The sequence below is a fragment of the Monodon monoceros genome, unplaced genomic scaffold, assembly GCF_005190385.1.
Source record: "Monodon monoceros isolate NGI ecotype Baffin Bay Population unplaced genomic scaffold, NGI_Narwhal_1 Super_Scaffold_11, whole genome shotgun sequence".
In the NCBI taxonomy this organism is placed as follows: domain Eukaryota; kingdom Metazoa; phylum Chordata; class Mammalia; order Artiodactyla; family Monodontidae; genus Monodon; species Monodon monoceros.
Genome location: NW_021703767.1, coordinates 80643240 through 80665719, shown reverse-complemented (window position 1 = coordinate 80665719; position 22480 = coordinate 80643240). Strand labels below are relative to the sequence as shown.

At 40.2% G+C, this 22480-nt stretch overlaps 1 protein-coding gene across 1 annotated transcript; it reads left to right on the top strand.

Annotated features, from left to right (window-relative positions):
• The first annotated feature begins 3256 nt into the window (after positions 1-3256).
• Positions 3257-18493, top strand: DNAJB11 (DnaJ heat shock protein family (Hsp40) member B11). The gene is made up of 10 exons (XM_029214422.1): positions 3257-3561; positions 6200-6356; positions 10124-10221; positions 12003-12135; positions 13946-14088; positions 14912-14994; positions 15667-15724; positions 16856-16967; positions 17420-17579; positions 18038-18493. Exons 1-10 carry the CDS (start codon positions 3494-3496, stop codon positions 18100-18102), a joined length of 1077 nt encoding a protein of 358 aa, XP_029070255.1. The 5' UTR covers positions 3257-3493; the 3' UTR covers positions 18103-18493.
• The last annotated feature ends 3987 nt before the right edge of the window (positions 18494-22480 follow it).

Below are 22480 nucleotides of genomic sequence, written 5' to 3'. Positions count from 1 at the left end.
TTGTTTTTTTAATACTGAGCTGCATGAGCTGTTTATATATTTTGGAGATTAATCCTTTGTCCGTTGATTCATTTGCAAATATTTTCTCCCATTCTGAGGGTTGTCTTTTCGTCTTGTTTATGGTTTCCTTTGCTGTGCAAAAGCTTTGAAATTTCATTAGGTTCCATTTGTTTATTTTTGTTTTTATTTCCATTACTCTAGGAGGTGGATCAAAAAAGATCTTGCTGTGATTTATGTCAAAGAGTGTTCTTCCTATGTTTTCCTCTAAGAGTTTTATAGTGTCTGGTCTTACATTTAGGTCTCTAAACCATTTTGAGTTTATTTTTGTGTATGGTGTTAGGGAGTGTTCTAATTTCATTCTTTTATATGTAGCTGTCCAGTTTTCCCAGCACCACTTATTGAAGAGACTGTCTTTTCTCCATTGTATATCCTTGCCTCCTTTGTCATAGATTAGTTGACCATAGGTGTGTGGGTTTATCTCTGGGCTTTCTATCTTTTTCCATTGATCTATGTTTCTGTTTTTGTGCCAGTACCATATTGTCTTGATTACTTTAGCTTTGTAGTATAGTCTGAAGTCAGGGAGTCTGATTCCTCCAGCTCCATTTTTTTCCCTCAAGACTGCTTTGGCTATTCAGGGTCTTTTGTGTCTCCATACAAATTTTAAGATTTTTTGTTCTAGTTACATAAAAATGCCATTGGTAGTTGGATAGGGATTGCATTGAATCTATAGATTGCTTTAGGTAGTATAGTCATTTTCACAATATTGATTCTTCCAATCCAAGAACATGGTATATCTCTCCATCTGTTGGTATCATCTTTAATTTCTTTCAACAGTGTCTTATAGTTTTCTGCATACAGGTCTTTTGTCTCCCTAGGTAGGTTTATTCCTAGGTATTTTATTCTTTTTGTTGCAATGGTAAATGGGAGTGTTTCCTTAATTTCTCTTTCAGATTTTTCATCATTAGTGTATAGGAATGTAAGAGATTTCTGTGCATTAATGTTGTATCCTGCAACTTTTCCAAATTCATTGATTAGCTCTAGTAGTTTTCTGGTGGCATCTTTAGGATTCTGTATGTATAGTATCATGTCATCTGCAAACAGTGACAGTTTTACTTCTTCTTTTCCAATTTGTATTCCTTTTATTTCTTTTTTTTCTCTGATTGCCGTGGCTAGGACTTCCAAAACAATGTTGAATAATAGTGGTGAGAGTGGACATCCTTGTCTTGTTCCTGATGTTAAAGGAAAGGTCATTTCCTGCTTTCTTAGTTGTTTATGGCCTCTCTAGGTGTGGGAGATACAAAGGTAAATAAGACCATAAAATGCAATTTAGTTCCTCTTTTATGTGGCCTCTCTCCCCTAGTAGGCATCTTCCTGAAAGCAGTAACCTGGTCTACCTCTTACCTCTGCACTGTGTCTGGCACAGTGCTAAGCACTAGGATTACAGCAGTGAACAAAACAGATAAGGTTCTTGCTTTCTTGGAGTGTATATTTTAATAGGGAGAATAGATAATACATTAGGAAAATAAAATAGAATAATTTCAGTTGTTAGTAAGTGTTATGAAATTTGGGGAAAGGGGTGAGTGCCGAATCTGAGCTGAGGCCTAAAGAATAAGAAGCCAGCACACGAAGATCACAGTCAAAGCGACTTTGTCTCTGTCACAAGCTCTGTTCTAGGTTGCTGTTCTAGACAGCTGTGAACAAAACAGTACAGATTCATGCTTTCATGAAAGTGGCATTCCAATGTGTGTGAGTGTGGGGGGCAGGGATGGAAATAATAAAATAGCACACTGTAAGAATAGAGACTCAGTAGGGGCTAATTTTGATTGGTTGGTCAGGGAAGTCTGCTATGAGGTGGTGAATTTAAGCTGTTATCTGAGTTTAAAAAGGAGTCACCCATGTTAGGATCTGAGGAAAGAGCGTTTCAGGCAGAGAACAGCTAGAACAAATGCCCTAGGCAGGAATGAGCTTGGCGTATTCAGAAAAGAGAAAAGAAACCACTTTTATTGGAACGTGGTAAGGAGTATACTAGGTGAGGGTACAGATCATATAAGATTTTTGTTCTTTTTCCCCAGCTTTATTGAGAAATAATGTTTCTATAAGCTAGTATAAATATAAAGACTTGGGATCTTATTGCAAGTGCAATGAAAAGCCATTCGAGGCTTTTAAGCAGACAAATTATATGATCTGACATGTTTGTAAAAAATCATGGCAGGGGGAAGGGACGGGGTGAAAAAAAGATACTAAGATATTACGAGTGGAGGCAGGGAGACCAGTTAGGAAGCCCTTGCCAGGTGGGAGATGTTGTGACTTAGCCCAGAGAGGTAGTGGAGATGTAGAATAGTGGACAGATTCAATATATGGTTTAAAGGTAAAGATTTGGATGGGGGATACAGGAGAGAATCAAGGAAGACACCTAAAGTTTTGTAGTGAACAACTAGGTGGTGCAATTACTGAAATGAGCAAAAATGGGGGGGGGGATCCGTTCTCTTCTTAACTGTAATATTTATTGTTCTTTGCGTGCTTACTATGTGCCAGACGCTGTGCTAGACGGTTTACAGATTTTCTCCTACTAAAATTTCACAACACTACCAGTAAATGCTTTGCCTCAGGTTTGTAGATAAAGCAGCTTAGTGTCAGGCTGGGAGCGGGGAGGGAGCATGTTCTCACCGCTAGGAAGTGGTGGAGGCTGAATCCGAACCTAAGTCGGCTTCCAGGGCCACTCCTCATCAGGCCTCTTCTTTGCGAAACCGAGACAATTTTCTCCTAGGTTTGTTAGAAGATAAAATATGATCTAAGCTGTGCATCAGCCGTACTGTTGGCGTGGAGTCATTGTCCCCGCCCATTTCGCCCCCGTCCTTCCTCTCCGGCGTACAGCGCCTAGCTCTAGGTGAATGAAATTCCGAGACTCGTAACCAAGATAAAACCTCCCTCCCGCAATTGGTCAGTGCTGGAGGAGGAGCCCCGTGATTGGTGGAGAGTCCAAGGAGGCGGGCGGAGGGAAACTTTGTGTACCGCGATGCCGGCTTTTGGAACCCTTTCCCCACCACCAATCTTTACGTAATTTTCTGCGACTCGCAGGTGCCCGGGCTGAGCGGATTCCTGCTGCGGCACGATTCTCTGACGTTTCCCCTTCTAATTGGCCGGGAGCTGCGGCTGTAGTTCCGAAGCCTAACTGGCCGGCCTCACCGCCTCGGAGGTGAAGTGTACTGCGCTGATTGGCTGTGAGGCGCCGGCCGCGTGTGATGTCCCGAGCAGCGATTGGCTCTGGCCCGCTGGGTGCTTCTCTCGCCGGGACTCGGGACTCCCGGGAAGTGGACTGGTAGAGGAGGGGGGCAAGCTAGGTGTCGCTCCCGACTAAGTCGGAGACTCCGGCGTGAGGCGGCGTCTCAGGGCCGGGTGGGCTGGCGAGCCGACGCGGCGGCGGCGGCGGCGGCGGCGGCGGCGGCGGCGGCGGCTGTGAAGAGTGCGGGGGTCAGGGGCCCGCAGAGAGACCATGGCCCCGCAGAACCTGGGCACCTTCTGCCTGTTGCTGCTGTACCTCATCGGGGCCGTGATCGCCGGGTGAGGAACTGGCACCCGCGGGCACGGGGCCCTTAAGTCAGTCTTGGCTGGGGAGGGGGCTTGATGGAGGAGGGGGCATTGTCAGACTGGGGGAGTGGAGAGGGGCGTTGCTATGGTGAGGCGGTGGAGCGGAGGAATGGGTAGCGTGGGCCAGGCTTGTGGGGTGGAGAGGAGAGCAGAGGGTGATACGGGTGAGAGGGGCTTAGACCCAGAAGACCTAGAGCTAGATTTGCCTAGAGAAGTGAGGGTTGGATGCAGTGCCAAAAGCAACGTGGTGTGAGGGGGCTGCTGAGCTGGAGAAGAGGACGATTCAGTGTTGAGCCTGCAACAAGCCATTGGGCGGACATTAAGTGGGTGGGTTATGATGCCAGGCCAAGTGAGGAAGTGGGGAGGACAGGTTAGGGAGGCCATGCTGGGATTGAAGGAAGTTGGATTGAGGGAGCAAGGCAGACCCTTGGGAGAGCCCTTGTACTTCTCAGCTTCTTGACATGCTGAGCCTGAGTTGTCATCATGCCTCACTGTCTCTCCATGGAGCAATCTTAGGAAGCTGAATGGTATTACGAGCGGGGAAAAAACATTTCCACTACTACACCCATAGGTAGTAGACTGGGATTCTAGCCCACCCCCACCCCACTTACGAATTATGTGACCTTGAAGGAACATTTCAATTCTCATCTGTGACATGAGGATGATAATGTGCCACCTGTTTGAAGGAAGTAGGACCACCTGAACTTTTGAGATTCTCCGGCCTTTAATAAGATCCACTATCGTATAGGCCTGCTGACCACAGGGTATGATATGCCAGGCTCATATTTTAGAATGTGGGGAATAGTAAAGTCTTAGCTTTTGACAAATTTATAGGTTGCTCTGAATGTAGAAAGCACTACCTAGCAGAGCTTTAAACTTTAAGTACTTGTTATTCTCTTAAAAGTTTTTTCCCTGTGCATATATGCTTCAACTTTGTTGGGTTTTTTTTCTTGTGAAACATATTAAATTTCTAAAAAAATTAACTTCTCCTAGGTAATGCTTTATTGGGTTTTTTAACATGTTTTTTGTTAGTACTTTTTGCACGTAAAGCAATGGGTACCTTAAGTTGTTTAAACAAGATGTCAGGATAAATACTGTTAGTACTGTAGCTATAAACTTCAGTTTTTCTTAAAGGATTCTCTTGGGAACCATCATGTTGATGCTGAGTTATGCCAGCCATCTTTTCCCTGTATTTTTCTCAGCTGTTACTTAACCATTTTTATATTAAGTATATCCTAAGCCTCATTTTTTATATAGCTAGCTCTTTTGTCATTAACATTAGTGAAACTTTTGATTTATTTAGTTCTTGTCTCAAGAGATGTCAAGTTTTTGCAGATTTTTGGGGTGTGGCGATAAAGCACCTAAATAATCCTCATGGAACCCCTTGTCAGTGATAGTTTTTAAAATTTATACATAAAATGATTAAATGATTTTCCTGAAGTGTGACTAAGAGCTTATGAAATACATTTTTTAAAAAAGTTCTGTCATATATTACGTGGATCTTGATTACCCCAATGCATTTTTCCCCACTGCATTTTAAAATTACCATCATTACTACATCATCTCCCTGTGAACAACTTTCCCATCCCTTTGGTTGAGAGAATGCATTTTCAGAGTAATTTCTGCTGGCTAAAGTGACTCTGGCAAAATGAATAGACTTTTGTGAGCATGCTTATTTATTCATTTCATTCAACGAATATTTATTGGTGTCTTCTATGGGCTGGCCATGGTCCCTGCCCTAAAAGTTTGTTAGTCTTATCCTGTCTTCCCATTGGCCTTTCCTGCAAAGATTCCCTTTACAATAATTTGGTTCCAACATAGTTCCTGGCAAGGAGGTCAGTGGATCTCCACTTTATCTCCTAGCTCATGCCATGTACATATTTGCAGCTGCTGGGACTTATAGGCGCCTGCATATGGGTTCCAGCAGCTGTCTCTAATTAAGACTTGACCTAGACAAACTAGTGTAACCACTAGTAATGACTGCAAAATTGAAATTTTCTCTCTCAGCAAAAAACTCCACAACTCATCCATTCAAATGGGTGTTATTCTCTCTTCAAGCTTTTTATTTGGGCTTTGACTTAACCTCTGTGTTAACCTCTGAAGTTAACTTCAGTCACTTCATCTTTAACATTCCAAGAGTGCTACTGTTAGAACATTTCTGTGACATAATCTTTTTGAACAAAGAAATTCATCCTTTGAGATTGACCTTTGGAAGCAGTCAAAAGTCATTTGAAGTCAATAGGGGAGAAAAAAGAGAGTCAATTTGAGTATACAGTTCTTGGTTGAAAATGATGTGTGACCATAAAATAAGAAAATGACTTTCTTGACTAAAGGTAGTTCTAAGAGAAGAATGCCAGAGATATTTTGAATAATTCTAGTATTGTTCAAAAAGTACATAGCCTCTCATTGTGATTACTTCAATATGAGACTCATTACAAATTCTGGTGTGTTCTCTTTTTAGTCATTCTTTTTCGTGTGTCACGTAGGTACCTTCATTTTCCTACCTCTTTGCTCAGACACAAACCTAAATGTAAAGGAAAAAATTTCACTTTTAAAAATGTAATGTATTAACTCTTCAATGAAGTATCTTCTCCCTCTCCCCCACCCTCAGGCGAGATTTCTATAAGATCTTAGGGGTGCCTCGCAGTGCCTCTATAAAGGATATTAAAAAGGCCTACAGGAAACTAGCCCTGCAGCTTCATCCTGACCGGAATCCTGATGATCCTCGAGCGCAGGAGAAATTCCAGGATCTGGGTGCTGCTTATGAGGTGAGTCAGGAAAAGGATAAAGTGTGAATAAAACCTACAGATACAGAAAAAAACCATGTAATGCTGAGTAACACTCCCATTTTTCAGGTCACTTTTTAAAAAAAAATTGACAGTAGATAAAAGTAGCAGTTGATGCTATATTGTACATTAATGTTAGTAGGTGCTACTTCCTGCCCTTTTCATTTCAGTATTTGTCTTATTAAGGAGAGTAATATTGAAAAAGACGAATGAAAGAAAATAGGATCGGTAGGTTAATACGTAGATTGATGATTAATCAGTCCGTTTGAGAGTTGGAGCCAGAAACAGAAATAAAATCTAAATGAGGATTGCAAATCCACATGTGCCCATGTGGATCAGGCAGATAACATTCAGGGCAGGTATAAGATAAAACAGGAGAGTGGATATTCTACCTCCATGTTAGGAATCAGTAGCGATTGAAGAGGACTGTGACAAGCTGAAGACTTCTTGCCCCATTTCAGGGGAACAGCTGTTATTCAACACCAGCCAGTTTTTGCCATATACAGATGCAAACACTGTGTTTGCACACTGTGGCCAGATCATTTAATTTTTCAAGAGGAGTGGAAATCCTGATTTTTTGGTAAATTCTCCTGGTTGTAAAATGTTGGTAACTAATTCAATTAAAAATTTTCTTTTTCGTGCAAATCAAAGAAAACACAGCTGTAGTTTGAATTTGCAACCTGTAATCTAGAGGTCAAAATACTTTCATGTGTATCATCTCATTTAATCTTCATTAGGACACCTTGAGATATAGTAGAGCTGGGCATATTCTTCTTACCATTTTTAAAAAATTTTTTAACAACACAGAGGAATATTTACTGAATGCTTAATAATCTTTTTACTATTTGAAAAACCATTATACACAGAACCTTTCAACACTGTGGTGAAAAAATTTTACAAATAAGTCACTGATAATCTTTCATATGTATTAATTTAGGAGTTAGCTGTTTTGTGTGTGTTGCAATTCACCTTTCCCCTAGAAATAGAATACTATTATTCTGTGGTTATACTTTTTCTTTTCAGCTTTATTGAGATATAATTGACAAATAAAATTGTAAGATATTTAAAGTATATATTGTGATTACTTGGTACACATATACATTGTGAAAGGATTTCACCCATCTAGTTAATCCATCACCTCATATATTTATTGTTTTGGTGTGAACATTTAAGCTCTGCTTTCTTAGCAAATTTCGGTTATACAATACAGTGTTATCAATTCTAGTCACCATTTATTCACAGTTTCTAAAAGGGCACAGAAAAAAATAATTTGTGACTCCAAAAGTCAGAGAGCTACAACTTCTGAATTCAAATTAAATCCCTGTATAGTGAGAAGGCTGAAAACAAATCTGAAAAATATTTTAGTGGAAAAAACCCAGAAGGAAGGGATCCCAAGGCCTCCTAGGTTAAAGAAGTGAATGAACCAAAACAGTGACTTATATACCCAGGTGAAACCTAGAACTAATGGGGTTTCCCTTTCTTCTCTCAACACCTGTAGGACCAAAGTTCCTAACCTCGGGCCCACAAATAAACTTGAGAGGGTTGGTGGACCCTCCTAAATTACTGTATGTAATATTTTCTTTCTCGTTGATAATATGGATTCCATATTTCGCACTGTGTTTCCCATGAGTATTCCCATTGCTTGCTAGGAACCCAATAATCAAAAATATTTTCTGGGGAAGCTGTTGCTAAGAATTTACCATGCTCTTTAAAGACTCTACCATGTTCTTTAGCCATGACCTAGGCAAGGCTATACATAGATCATTCATGATATTGCAGTTTAACTCTTAAGAACCTTTCTGGTCACTAGTTCAAATTTTCTTTTTGCTTTGTATCATTCACTTGATTGCCTGCCTTTGGTCCTTAGATAAATTAGTGTTCACAAATCAGAATCCCAGTAAAGTTGAAGAGTCTTTTGTGAATACAAATCTGTCTTCTCTACTGAGCTGGGATTACTACTGGCATTTTAATTAGTTGAGACTCTGGTTGGTTGGCCAATCAACTAAGAAACTCCTTTTTTTCTTTTAATAATAAAAGTTTCCAAGACTATGGAATAAAGTTGCATTCCTTAGACAGAAGAAAAGTGAGGAGTAAGTGAATGGTAATAGATAACTTTAAGAGTAATTTGGGGGTAGTTATTACAGAAGCCTCCTATGTCCAAAAAGAAGCTGACTTTAAAAAATAGTCTTTGTTTTGGGGTTTTGAAATGGTGTTTCTTATGGACCCAAATGTGGGGTTCATTTCTTTGCCAAGACAGGAACAGAGAAGTAGACTTGAAAGTGAAAATATTGGAAATCCAGATCACGTAATAATGAGTTTTGTTTTGTTTTGTTTTTAAAGTTAACTCTGCCCATTTCTACTTCCCCAAAGTGGCTATTTTTGTAGGATATTTACCAAACTATTTTTTTTCTCACCTGGTCTGTCACAGTGGCTTTAGTTGAGTACTCTGGTCACTTCTAGACTAACCCATTTGTCTTTGCTTTTAAGAATGCTCACTCTCTTGTACACTGAATTTCTTTTTATCCTTCTAAATGTATCTTAAATGTTAGTAGATTTTTGCTGTGGCACCTTACACATCATTCAGGCCCTGAGCCAAAAGTGTGTCCTATTTACATACGCCAGTTAGATCTTCCCTTTCTTTTGCTGAGTCAACAAACCCCATCTACTTCCAACCTCACGTTTCCTGAGCCAACACAAGTATGGGTTTGAAATAACTTTCTCCTTCAGTCTGCTATCTAAATAGACATTTAAGAATATCAAATAACATAAAGTTATTCAATTTTCAAAGTCATATATGTGCATATATTTCAGAATGCTCTAAGTAAATGGGAAGCTTTTTTTGGGGGAGGGCAAATTTTGAAGAACATTGAAGCTTATTTTGTTTTACATTCTTTAGTTCTGTATATGGAATGGTCCCAATGAGAAAGCATATACCTGTGACTGAGTATGTAGTTTTCTAAAACCATTAAAACTTCAGAAAGTCTTTTCAAGTTGTGAAATTGAGCTTGAGCGTCCTTCATAGAGCAGTGTCCCTTTTCACTCTTTGCAGTTCAAACTGAGGAGGTTATGAGCTGTGTGTGGCAGACAGCATTCTTCCACAAATGGATTTCTACATGAATCAAAAGAATGACAAGGGAATATGAAAATATTGCAGTGTAGAGCTTTCTGGAGACCTGTCATTGGAGTCCCTTGACTTACCAGTCTCTTAATGTGTGTGTGGTAGTGGGGTGCAGGGGTTATGGTATAGATGTGTAGGGCTGAGCATACTTGACGGCTGTCCTAATATACTGCTTCTGTGACTAATGACAGTCTGTCATAGTCATGTCCTAGTTTATAGTTTAGAGAAAGAATATAACATAGTGGTTAACAGCCTAAACACTGGAGTCAAACTACATGGGAATTAAACCTGAGGAATTCATCTCACCTCTTCCTGTTACTGCCCTCACATTCATAGCCATGTCGCTAATCTCCAGCATGATATTTATGGGGCTAGGTGAGTTCTGATAAATTTAAATTAACAACATGAATGGAGCATTGTGGAAAGTTACAAAATGAGCACTGATCAAAGAATTTAGTCTGATAAAATAACTTTATAAACATGCCTTAATACCATACATAATGAAAACTGAATTCCACTAAAATTTTACATACAGTATCAGAGTTTAAAAAAACAAAAACATAAATGTGAATTCACCTTACCTGAATATTACCAACTCATAATCTTTTCTTCCACTGGCTTTTACCCCCAGGTTCTGTCAGATAGTGAGAAACGGAAACAATATGATACTTATGGTGAAGAAGGATTAAAAGATGGGCATCAGAGCTCCCATGGAGACATTTTTTCACAGTAAGTAATTTATCTATCTGCAGGGTATTAGTGTCTGAGAATGGATCACTTAGTGATTATTAAAGAATTATCCTTGCTCCCTTGTTCAGAAGCTTTCGATGAAGAGTACAGCTCAACTGATCCTTGACCAAGAGGTCATTCATCATCCTTTCTGTGGGAATATACTCCTCTATTTTCACAAAGCTCCAGAAAAGACAGGTGGCACTAAAACGGATGTCCATCTAGCCAACCATATCAATTAAATCAACCCTGACTGTGTTGGGGGGGATATATGTTGGAAACCAGTTCATTTTATCTCCTTGCTGTCTTAGAATCTGCAAACCACTTAATGAGCAAAGGAGATTCTTATAAGCGGAGAGAGAAATTCCTACTCTCATACCCAAAGCTGACTCTTCATCCTATCCACAAGAGAGGGATGATTATGATAATCAGCATTGTTGGAAGGAGTTGGGTTAGAGGCTCTTCATCCCTTGCTGGACCCAGCTTTCTGGGAGTGCTGAGAGGCTGGAATAATAAACATCTTTCCTCCCCGCTCTTTGAGCCCCTCTTTGTTGAGCATTTGAATTTTCATATGTCCTGATGATGCATAAATAGGAGATCTTGATCTGGGGTTTCAAGTCAAGTTATAAATAAAAAGATGTTTGAATATGCATTTCTATGGGGAGAGGATGCATTGCTTTCTTCAGATTCTCTTCAGATTCTTCAGATTCTCAAAGAGAATTTTCTTTAGATTCTCAGATTTCTTCAGATTTGTGAACGCTTCCCCAAAAGAAGTAAGAATCACTGTTGCTACAACAGCTTCCCTCATTTAGTGTTTGGGGGTGATAGTAGATTTTCAGGACTTAGGACGATGTGTGAGTAATATTATTAGGAAATCTTTCTCTTCCCCAGGATTGATTTGGCTGCTGTAGCCTACCAGGGAAGTGTCCTGTTTGAACCCCTTAGCAGTTAGAAGTGATACCCAGGGATGCCAGAAAGAAAAAAGGCTCTGCCCTTGCTCCTTCCCCACCAATATCCTCCCTCTCTGCTTTTATTTAAGATTCAGGGAGTCCATTCACCAAGATTGGGTTTTGGTTTTGTTTTTTGAAGGGGTTGGGGTTGTTGTATATTTGTCATCACTATGCTAACATCTGAGGCTCTTAATAACCAAAACTTAACGTCAAGATTAGAACTCCTATACAATTGAAGGTCACTGTTTATAGTAATCTCAAAGTGACGCTTCTGTTACTTAACACAAATTAATTTTGGTCTTATGACACCAGAACTTCCTTTTCTGTAAGATCCAGAGTTTTACTAAAGCTGATGCTTTTTATTTTAATTATGTATCCAAGATTTTTGTACAAAGCAGTAGCTTGTTTCAGCAAAGTTAGTTTCTAAAAGAGCATGTAAAGGTGAACACTACAAATGTCCAAAATTACCATTAGGTTTGGCAATACATGAATGTATATAGACTATACCCTTTCTCAATGTCTCCATTATATCCTGATATTTGTCAGTATTGAGAGAGATTATTTTTTCATTGATTAAGAATTCATTGGCATACTCTATACACTGTACTGTGTGTCTGGACAATATTAAAAAGTAAATTTTTTTGTAGTAGGGGCAATATAGTTGACATTATATAAATTAAAAATTGTGTATGATGTATGACTCCAATGTATTAAAATGTCTTTCAGTTTTGCTCACTGGTGGGACACAATATTTTATCAATGTGAAGAAAACTAAAATTGTAAGAGGTGAACTCTGATTTCTTTTCGTGATGATTTTACACTTACCAACAGCTTCTTTGGAGATTTTGGTTTCATGTTTGGAGGAACCCCTCGTCAGCAAGACAGAAATATTCCAAGAGGAAGTGATATTATTGTAGATCTAGAAGTCACTTTGGAAGAAGTATATGCAGGAAATTTTGTAGAAGTAAGTCCAAACTATACAGCTATTCATATTGACTCCCAGAATGTGTTCTTATGACTAAAAACAAGAGGTTTCTACGTACCTTCTCTGTCTTTTAGGGGGTGGGGAGGTGTATAGAATTGAATTAATCATAATTCTTGGTTCATGATATGCTGTTATTATTTCATGAACTCATCACTCAGCCCAAGAACTAAATAAAACAATACCAGGAGTTATATCTACCTACATGCTACTTCCCTATTCCATTCACTTGCCTCCTTTCCCAGGTAACTGTCTAATATCCTGAGTTTTGTCTTTATTGTTCCCTTGCCACTCGTGTTTGTTTTTTTTATTACATATATAGGAATACCTGAATAATATATTGTTTACTTTCACTGTTTTTGACTTTGTAAAAATGATACCATACTATACATTAGCTTCTGAGACTGGCCTTTTTTACTCTTAATATTGTCAGAATTCATCCATGTTCTTGCTTATAGCTATAATTCTGCTGAATGGAATTTCATGTGACCACGTTGCAACAATAGGCATGTAGGTTACCTCCAGTTTTTTTCAATTCCAAGCTGTGCTTTTAGGAAGTCTTGTACATATATCCAGGTAAAAAGATTAATTTCCCATGTTCCCTTGCAGACCTGTTGTCTGTCATCATTGCTAATACATAATGTGCATCACTCTTTGCAGTTAGCATGCTCCTAAACAAATTCCTTTTTAATCTAATTATTGTAAAGGATGTATATGACCTTGCTATTTAAATGCCCCCATGGTAGGTTCTTTTTAAGAAAAAATTACCTTGAGAGAGCATAGTGATTAAAAGCACAGAGTTTGGAGCTAGACTGCCTGGTTTAGAATCCTGGCTCTACCATACATTGGTTATGTGACCTTGGTCGTATTACTGAGCCTTTCTGTGCTTTCATTCTTTCCTCTGTAAAATGGAGATAATAGCATCTACCTCATAAAGCTGCTATGAGGATTAAATGAGTTCATAAATATATGTGATTAGGGCCTTGCTTGGCACATACTAAGTGCTATAAAGTGTTGGCTGTAATTATTGTTATTGTTATTTATTCCGTTGACCTGGGCTTTCATATGTTCGTAGGCTTTGAGGGATTTTTCTCCAAGCATTCATGTCATCTTACTGCATGAGCATGTGCCCTGTGATTAGTAGGTGTTTGACTAAACAGGCAAAATCAAGAGTACATTTCTTCATATATTTTAGTTTCTAGTGATTTAGAGGGATCAGAATGTTTAATTGCAATCAACTACAAGGAGATGATCGTTGTGTCTTTTCTTACGGGTTAGAGTATCTGAATCGAGACAGCACTGGAAAACACTGCCAGATTGAGTTGCCTGAAACAAGGAAGTGTTTTCATGAGGTTAATCATGACTAATCCTGGGGTGGGAGCCACAAACCAGCTTTTGAAGGCTGTGGTTGTTCTTCAGGGCTTATGCTTTACACAGCTCAGATTTCTCAAGAGATAGTAATTCTGTGTACTACTTTAACTCAGTAGTATTTTGTCATGGCTTAGAAAAGGTGATTCCATACATACTATCTTTCAGTTCTCTTCGTTCTTACCCTCCTCTCTCTTCTCCAACTTTAGAATTTGAGTCAGTTAAAGATCCATTTGCTCAACTCCTATGTGGGAGCTGACTTGTAACTCCTCCAAGACTTCTCTCAGCTGTGGGTCTCCCTGAGGGATGGCTTGGGAGAGAAGGGGAAGTGCGAACCCCGGCAGGTGCGCAGAGTCCCGATCTGGTGAGGAAACCAAAGGCTGGGACACAAGAGAGAAGCTGATCCTGTGTGTGTACTTGCTAGGTGGTTAGAAACAAACCCGTGGCAAGGCAGGCCCCTGGCAAACGGAAGTGCAACTGCAGGCAGGAGATGCGGACCACCCAGCTGGGCCCCGGCCGCTTCCAGATGACCCAGGAGGTGGTCTGCGACGAGTGCCCGAATGTCAAGTGAGTGCAAGCACCTTCTTTGCTCTGCCAAGGGACACTTTAATCATCTCATTTGTCTAATAAAATGCCAATGGTCCATACCTAGATTTTTTTTCCCTCCCTCTCCCCCATCCTTCTCTCTCTCCCTCATGTTCTGCCAGAGGATAGAGCAAAGAAATGTACAGTTTAATTTTTTCCGAAATCATCTATTAAGAATATCTCCTTTTATGTTTATGAACTAATAAGCAGTGCCCTTTATTTCTGAATATACTTAACAAAAATGTTGATATTTTTCCGTTTTCCTACTTGGAATGTTTCCTTTTTCCTACTTGGAATATTTAGAGCAATCTTATGTGTACAGCTAACATTTCAGATTAGAGAAGTAGTATTTGCTGATTTATGTTATAAATACAACTGTTTAATTGAACCTTCAATTGTATATATTAAAACTAGCTCAGTTATTTGTGGGATCAGTGAAAAAAATCAAATAGGATAAACTCTTCTGTTAGATTTTCTGATAAACATGATGCTGTCCTTTCAGGTGCACATTTATGTAAATGCGAGTAGTTTTCTCTGTTACTGATCACTCACTTCAAGGCAATCAATCTACTGCAGGCTTTTTTGGAGTCAGCAGTCGCATGGTTATGTGATATATAGTAGCTTTGCCCTGGCTTTTGGCAGGTGGAAGGTGTAAATGGATATCAGGTGGTTTTGTCATTTAGGGATACAGGATAGTCTTCCAAGAGAAAAGGTCTGATTGAGTAGATAAAACCTTATTATCTGTATCTGGGGTTTGGTTTATATTTTCTTTTTTTTTTTTTCTTTTAAATGCTCTTTGTCTCAGACTAGTGAATGAAGAACGAACACTGGAGGTGGAAATTGAACCTGGGGTGAGAGATGGCATGGAGTACCCCTTTATTGGAGAAGGTGAAATATTGATATTGATGTTTTATTATTGTAACTTTATGCTCTCGCCTGCTTATGAACACCTCCCACCCCCACCTCACCCCATACCTCATGGCCACCTAGTAAATGCATATATCATTTCCAACACACTTCAGTCAGTTTTAGGACACAGAAAGCCTTTTTATGACCATCCTTAAGCATCCTGGCTGGTCCACTTAAGCAGTAGCATTACTGTTTATCCTTTGACTATCATGGCCAAAAGTTACTGTCACGTAGCCTAAGTTAGGTCAAAGTTTAAATGTTCAGAACTTAATGGATTAATTTTAACTCAGCAATGAAAGAAGTTATGTAACTCTAGTTGGCATTAATAAGATGCCCTCAGACCTCACTTAGGGGTTAAATTTAAATCTCTAGAAGAAAAATAGCTTTAAAACATCAGATTCAGGAGACCAGTGAATCATTCCTTGTTTAGGAAGTAGGTCAAGTTATTTATTGCTGTGTCTGAGTCCCAGGTGATCCTCACTAATAATCTGAGACTTGACATAACCAGGTAGACACGCTGCTCTCACAGATAGGCTTGACAGTCAAAGCCTAAGGTAGTGGCTTTAGAAAATTCTCTCAACTGCTAAATAGATTTGCAGCGTTCAACTTGCGTGGCTTACAGTGTGCTGTAATCTCTTCTCTTCTGACAAGGTGAGCCTCATGTGGATGGAGAGCCAGGAGACTTACGGTTCCGAATCAAAGTTGTCAAGTAAGTAACCTCAGTTTAGAGGCCTTCTCTTTAGCCCTTGCTTTTCAGAGGAGTCAGGTTAAAGAAATATGGGTAGCCACCAGGGCACTTCCAGACTTTTTCCTCTGTTTCATGCCCTTAATGCCCTAAATATGTAACTCTACAGCCATACTGAAAATTTGGGGTTGGAGCCTAGGATTGAGTCCATTTATTTATTTACTTCCATGTCCAAGTCCAAAAGATGTTGGGAGGAAAGCATCGATATTATGAGTAAGGAGCTGTGAAAGAGAGGCAGACAAGGAGACCAGAGATTTTAACTGAGGAAATACGGCCCCATACAAGAATGGGAGACTTTTCCGTAGAAAGGAGCTTCTGTGACACCATCTGCAGCTGCAGGGCAGCTTCTCTGGTTGGCTTCTCTTCAACGTGCAGTTCTGCTTACATAAGAATTTTACCTGGGACTCAGGCTTTCTTGTTTATCACTTGTCTCTTGTTACCACTTTGGAAACCAGTGATACCTCTGTTTCTAAGGATTCACTGAAACAAGGTTCCCACCCAAATACGGAGAAATGGGCCCCCAGTGCCAAGGACTTTTTTCCCTCATAGCACTCTTTAGTCTCAGTGATCTTTCCCCAACCTTCCTCACCTACCTTGTCTTTCCCATCACTTCCCAGAGAAACTGGCACATGTACTGTTCCCTGAATAAACCTGGTACCTTCTCAAGTCCTTATTTTTGCCAGAATTCCCTCTTGCCCTATCCCCACCCTCCCCTGCGCCCACCTTATTTGCAGCTTCAGAGCTGATCAGGCCTTACAAGCCCAGCTCTAGAAGCCCCCCAGGACCCGTCCCTGATGCCATTCTCCCCCAGTCCCACAGCCAGAAGTTGTCCTCTCTTTTCCATAATCTAGTTACTTGTATTTTAATTAACGTGCTTTGACTTCTGCTGATTGTAAGCTCCTTAAGATTAGGGTTTAATAAATCTTAGGCTACTTTACAGTCTTGATTAATACTATACACGAAGGAGTGTCTAATAAATGCCTATTTCTTGAAAGAGTGGCATTCATCCTTTTCCATGATTTTTCTAAAAACTTTTTGAACTCTTCCCAAAGAAAGACTTTGGAAGTTAATGATCTTTACCTTGTTCTGTTCTAGGCACCCAATATTTGAAAGGCGAGGAGATGACTTATACACAAACGTGACAATCTCCCTCGTGGAATCTCTGGTGGGCTTCAATATGGATATTGCTCACTTGGATGGTCACAAGGTAAGCAAACCAGTTCTCCCGCTTCCTGTCCTTTTAAAGCCTTCACATGGCTGCTGTTGAGGTTACTTCAGCCACTTCAGTCATTTGGAGCCACGGGGACTAAGTGCTCAGGCTTTGTCCTATCATCTTTCCTCACTCTGCTGCTGAACATGTAGCAGTAACAACGCCACAGACCCCTCAGCTACTCAGAGGTGATTGCACAGCCTTTGGCAGTCTCATCTTTACAGTCTCCGTTGGAAAAAGCCTTACTTTTTTACGTGTTTCGTTTTTCTTTTTCTTTTTGAAAACCTTCTCTTTCTTTGGCTCGCACTGTCCTAATGATGTTTCCCCTGCCCCTTCATCCTGCTGCTCTGAGCCATGACGTGGGCTCTGGGCGCCAGTACTCACTGGAAGCTGTGTGTTGTGCTTCGAGAGTACCAGTCCTGCTCCAGTCCATCCCCTTTGCTTTCCAGGTACATATTTCCCGGGATAAGATCACCAGACCAGGAGCCAAGCTATGGAAGAAAGGGGAAGGGCTCCCCAACTTTGACAACAACAACATCAAGGGCTCTTTGATAATCACTTTCGATGTGGATTTTCCAAAAGAACAGTTATCAGAGGAAGCAAGAGAAGGTGAGGGTATAATATTTACTGTTCAAGGAAAGATGAGGTCTACATTAGAAGGATTAGAGGCTTAGGAGTGAAGTCTGTAATGACTGATTGAGAAGAGGGCCCAGTCAGTGGGTCCTAAGTAAAAAGGAAAAGGTGAGAGAGGTCAAAACTGGAAAGAGGACAAAGAAGAAGGAATGGAAGACAGCTAAAGAGCTTTCTGTCCATTTCAATTGCCTCTTATCGGATTTTGTGGGATGTATGTGTGGTATGTGTGCCTGAGACACAAAGACAGGGGGTCACCTTGGACGTGCATGTATGGGTATCCACATGCGATAAAGTTAGACATTGGTAGTTACTTGTTTAATTCAGATCCCTGGTTGTCATAAGGCCTTTTGTGAGCCTCCCCATGAAACATGCTCTTCAAACTCTGGGGAAGTCACTTTTTTGTTAACGGAGTCATTTGTTCATTCTTTCCTTAGGTATCAAACAGCTGCTGAATCAAGGATCAGTGCAGAAGGTATACAATGGACTGCAAGGATATTAAGAGTGAATAAAATTGGACTTTGTTTTAAAATAAGTGAATCAGCGATATTTATTATCTGCAGGGTTTTTTGTTTTTGTTTTCATTTTCAATATGCAAGTTTGGTTTAATTTTTTTTTCTTCTAATGATCGTCATGAAATGAATAAGAGGGCTTAAGAATTTGTCCATTCGTGTTGAGAAAAGAATGACCAGCAAAAGGTTTAATAATACCTCTCCCTTTGGGGATTTATGTCTGGTGCTGCCGCCTGAGTTTCAAGAATTAAAGCTGCAAGAGGACTCCAGGAGCAAAAGACACAGTATAAAGGGTTGGAGTTAATTGTTAGCTATTTCATTCGAAATGCCAACTGGAGAAGTCTGTTTTTAAATACAATTTTGTTGTTAATTTTTTCTTGACTCCTGTTTTCTTGTTGGTGTAGTTACCCTGTTGTCTCTTCCACCTCCATTTTGGTCATTTTTCCTTGATCAGCCTCGTTTCCCTCCTTGGGGCCTGTGAGCTAGTTGGGTTTTCCTCCCATCAAGCAAGATGAATGCACAAACCTGTGGAAGAGTGATGAAGATCCAGTCGCTGTACCCAATTAAACACACATGGCACTTTCTAGAAAGGAGCCTGAAGAAAATTAGAGATTGGAGTAGGTGAAACAAGGTCACACAACCACCTATTTGTCCTTGAGAAAGTATATTCCCTCTCATTTAATTTGGGAATAATCAAATCTGACATGGAAACTTTACTGTTTAGAAAGCACTTTTCATGTATCCAATCTCAGTTGACCTCATGTTTGAAAAGCCTTCGGCTTGTGTTAGGAACTAGGATTATTGTCGGCCCTAGAAAATGAATTTGAAGCAGTAGAGTTGCATGTTGTATTTGCTTCTCCCAGTGGAACCTAATTCAGGTGGTATGTGACGTCAGTATATTTGACTTTGTAACCTCCTTCCCTTTTCTACATTATACAGTCAAATTACACTCTTTATGTTACTTTAGCTAGTGAATGTTTCAATGTTGTTGAACAACTGCTGTTGCAGAGTGTGTGTGGAGCTGCCTTCTAGCCATCAGTTTGGTTCCAGCAACATTCCCACCTTTGGCTGTACAGCAGCCAATGCTGCTATTGCCTTTTCATTTATTTTGCCCTGTTTTACAAAAATTATGAGAAAGGCGGTGGGGAGGAAATTTCATCCATTTAGAAGTTAAGAACAAGCCCACTGGGACTTCCCTGGTGACACAGTGGTTAAGAATCCTTCTGCCAATGCAGGGTTCGAGCCCTGGTCTGGGAAGATCCCAAATGCCATGGAGCAACTAAGCCCTTGGGCCACAACTACTGAGCCTGTGCTCTAGAGCACACAAGCCACAACTGCTGAGCCCGCATGCCACAACTACTGAAGCCCACGCGCCTAGAGCCCATGCTTTGCAGCAAGAGAAGCCACCGCAACGAGAAGCCCACGCATCGCAACGAAGAGTAGCCCCCGCTCGCCGCAACTAGAGAAAAGCCCGTGCACAGCAACGAAGACCCAATGCAGCCAAAAATAAATTAAAAAAAAAAAAAGAATAAGCACACCTTTTAACCTCAATCAGACACTTTTTTTTTTAATTTATTTGTTTTTATTTTTGGCTGTGTTGGGTCTTCGTTGCTATGCGCGGGCTCTTTCTCTAGTTGTGGCGAGCGGGGGCTACTCTTTGCTGTGGTGTGCGGGCTTCTCATTGTGGTGGCTTCTCTTGTGGAGCGTGGGCTCTAGGCACGCGGGCTTCAGTAGTTGTGGCACATAGGCTCAGTAGTTGTGGCTCGTGGGCTCTAGAGAGCAGCCTCAGTAGTTGTGGCGCATGGGCTTAGTTGCTCTGCGGCATGTGGGATCTTCCTGGACCAGGGCCTGAACCCGTGTCCCCTGCATTGGCAGGCAGATTCTTAACCACTGCACCACCAGGGAAGCTCCCAGACACTATATGGACTTGAGTGATCCAACTGTGTGTTCACTTGTGAAGAAAAAGAACAAAATTCAGAGGCTTATTTGAAATGCTGAAAATCTATCTTAGAAATCAAATGCACCATATAAATACACATGTGTGTTTCATGAACTTTTGTATATTTAATATTCATTATGTACTGAGTTGCTGTAGTTAAAAATTTCTTAGGAATAATTATCAACATTTCTCTTCTATACTTAGCCCAGGAGCGCTCTTGATCATTTTTTGCACTTGCTGATTTTTTCCAAGATTTTTGCAAGAGTCGGTCACGTACCAAACTAGAGTTATTATTCTTAGCTAGAAAGACCCCAGATATAATGCTTTTCTATAAATAAGAATGTTCACGGGGCTTTGTCACTACTGTTTATCCATGGTCCAGATGGCCATGAATGAATGAGTTAAAAAAGAATATTCTTTTACCATTGACTCTTTGTGAGCTTCAGTTTACTTTAAGTGCTTTCTCTGAAGCACATTATAATGTGGAAAGACTTGTATCAAAGATTTTCTTGTAATAAAGCATAGTAACAGGGTGGTGTGGTGGAGATGACAGGAAGATCGTAAAACCAGGCTTTAAAGCCCAAGCTTTTTGCACTAAGGTACAACTGCCTTCCCAGAAGTTAATGCTGCCCAAAAATGGAGCGGTGGTCCCCGAGGCAGCAAGCTCCCTACCAGAAATGGGCTTGGGAGGTTGTAACGGTCAGTATATGTTCCCTTCAAGCCGAAGATTTCTATGTGTTACAGAGTTTTCAAGTGAAGAACTGAAAACTTGCTCTCTTACTCATGTAGTAACAAGTATTTATTGAGTCCTTACTATGTGCCAGTTTCTGTTCAAGTGCCTTATATAGATGAGGTTGTTTGTATGGAAGAGGGAGTATTATCCTCAATCTGCAGGTGAGGAAATGAGTTACATCTCACAGCTTACTAGTGTGGGTCTGGCATTTGAAGCCAAGCAGTCTGCTTCAGAGAATGTGCTCTTAACTACCATGAATTCATGATTTCTACTTAGAGAAAATAAATGGTGTGGAAGAAGTATTCTAGGTAGTTATGGTGAGAGAACAAATAATAACGTTTTCACCCCTGCAAGGAAAAATGTCACTCCAATGAGATATGTAATGAAGCAGAAAGGGTGGTTGGCCTGGGATGGGATTCAATTCTGTGACACTGGGCAAGCCAGTTAACCTCCCTGAACCTCAGTTTTCTCACCTGCAAAATGGAAATAATGAAGGGTGATATATTTTAATTTGAGCTTTTGTGATTTCTAACATATTTTAGCTACACATTTATTTATGTTTAATTCCTGGTCCTCAGCTGCATTCACTATTGTTTATGTTGCCAGATTCCTGAATCCTAGATGGGTGTTAGTGCTCAGAAATCACTGTTTTTGGAAAAGGGAACAGGATATGGAAACAAAACCACTGGAAAAGTTGCATTGGTTGTTCTTAGAAATGGAAGGAAGATTTTACTCTATTCCTTGACAAAAGATAAGCTGCAATTAGCTCCAGTAAAAACGTCTACCTTGAACAAAGATACATATCCAAGGACTCCAGGAGATAAGCAGAGAGGAAAAAATGGTTTGATGAGTATTCACTTTTTTAAAATTCTAGACTTTTAGTCACTGACATGGTACCAGTACTCATGATCAAGGGTTGACTACAGGTCACAGGCAGTGGGTACCGGTACAGCTTCCACAGTGATTTATATGTCAAAGAGCCCAGACCCTTTCTCTTTCCGCTAAATGAAATCAGTACTTATGAGTGGTACAACTTTAGGTATGGTACCTCTATTGATGCAGCGAGCCTGAGAATGACATGAGTAGAGGGCAGTGCAGTCACAGAGCTGAGTGTCAATGAGAACCCTCTAAAGCTGCTCTGACCAATACGGGAGCCATATGTGGCTTAGCACTTGAAATGCGGCTGGTACAAATTGAGAGGTGCTATAAGTATAAAGTACACACTAGATTTTGAATACAGTACAAAATAAAGAATGTAAAGTAACTCAATTTTATATATTGATTACATGTTGAAATGATAGTATTCTGGGTATATTTGGTGAAATATATTATTAGAATGATAAATAAAATACATTATAAAATTCACCTGAGGTGGTTTTGGTTTTTTACTTTTTCAAATGTGGATACTAGAAAATTTTAAATTACATGTGTAGCTCATATTATCATTTTATTGATAGCGCTGCTGCCAGGTTACTTCTCAACACGAGAGAAGTTGACTAGCACTTTGGGATGAAGGACCTCCTTTTCCTCCCTATTCAATTACCTCTCATTCAATTCAGTCCAGTGGTCCAGACTGTCAAGATGTTTTGGGATCCCCACTCAATCATCCAATATTCTGTCTGTGCCTCTCTGCTTGATGTTATCTGTCTGCTGTATTGGCTGAGACATCAAGATTTTTATCCAAACAGTGAAGAAA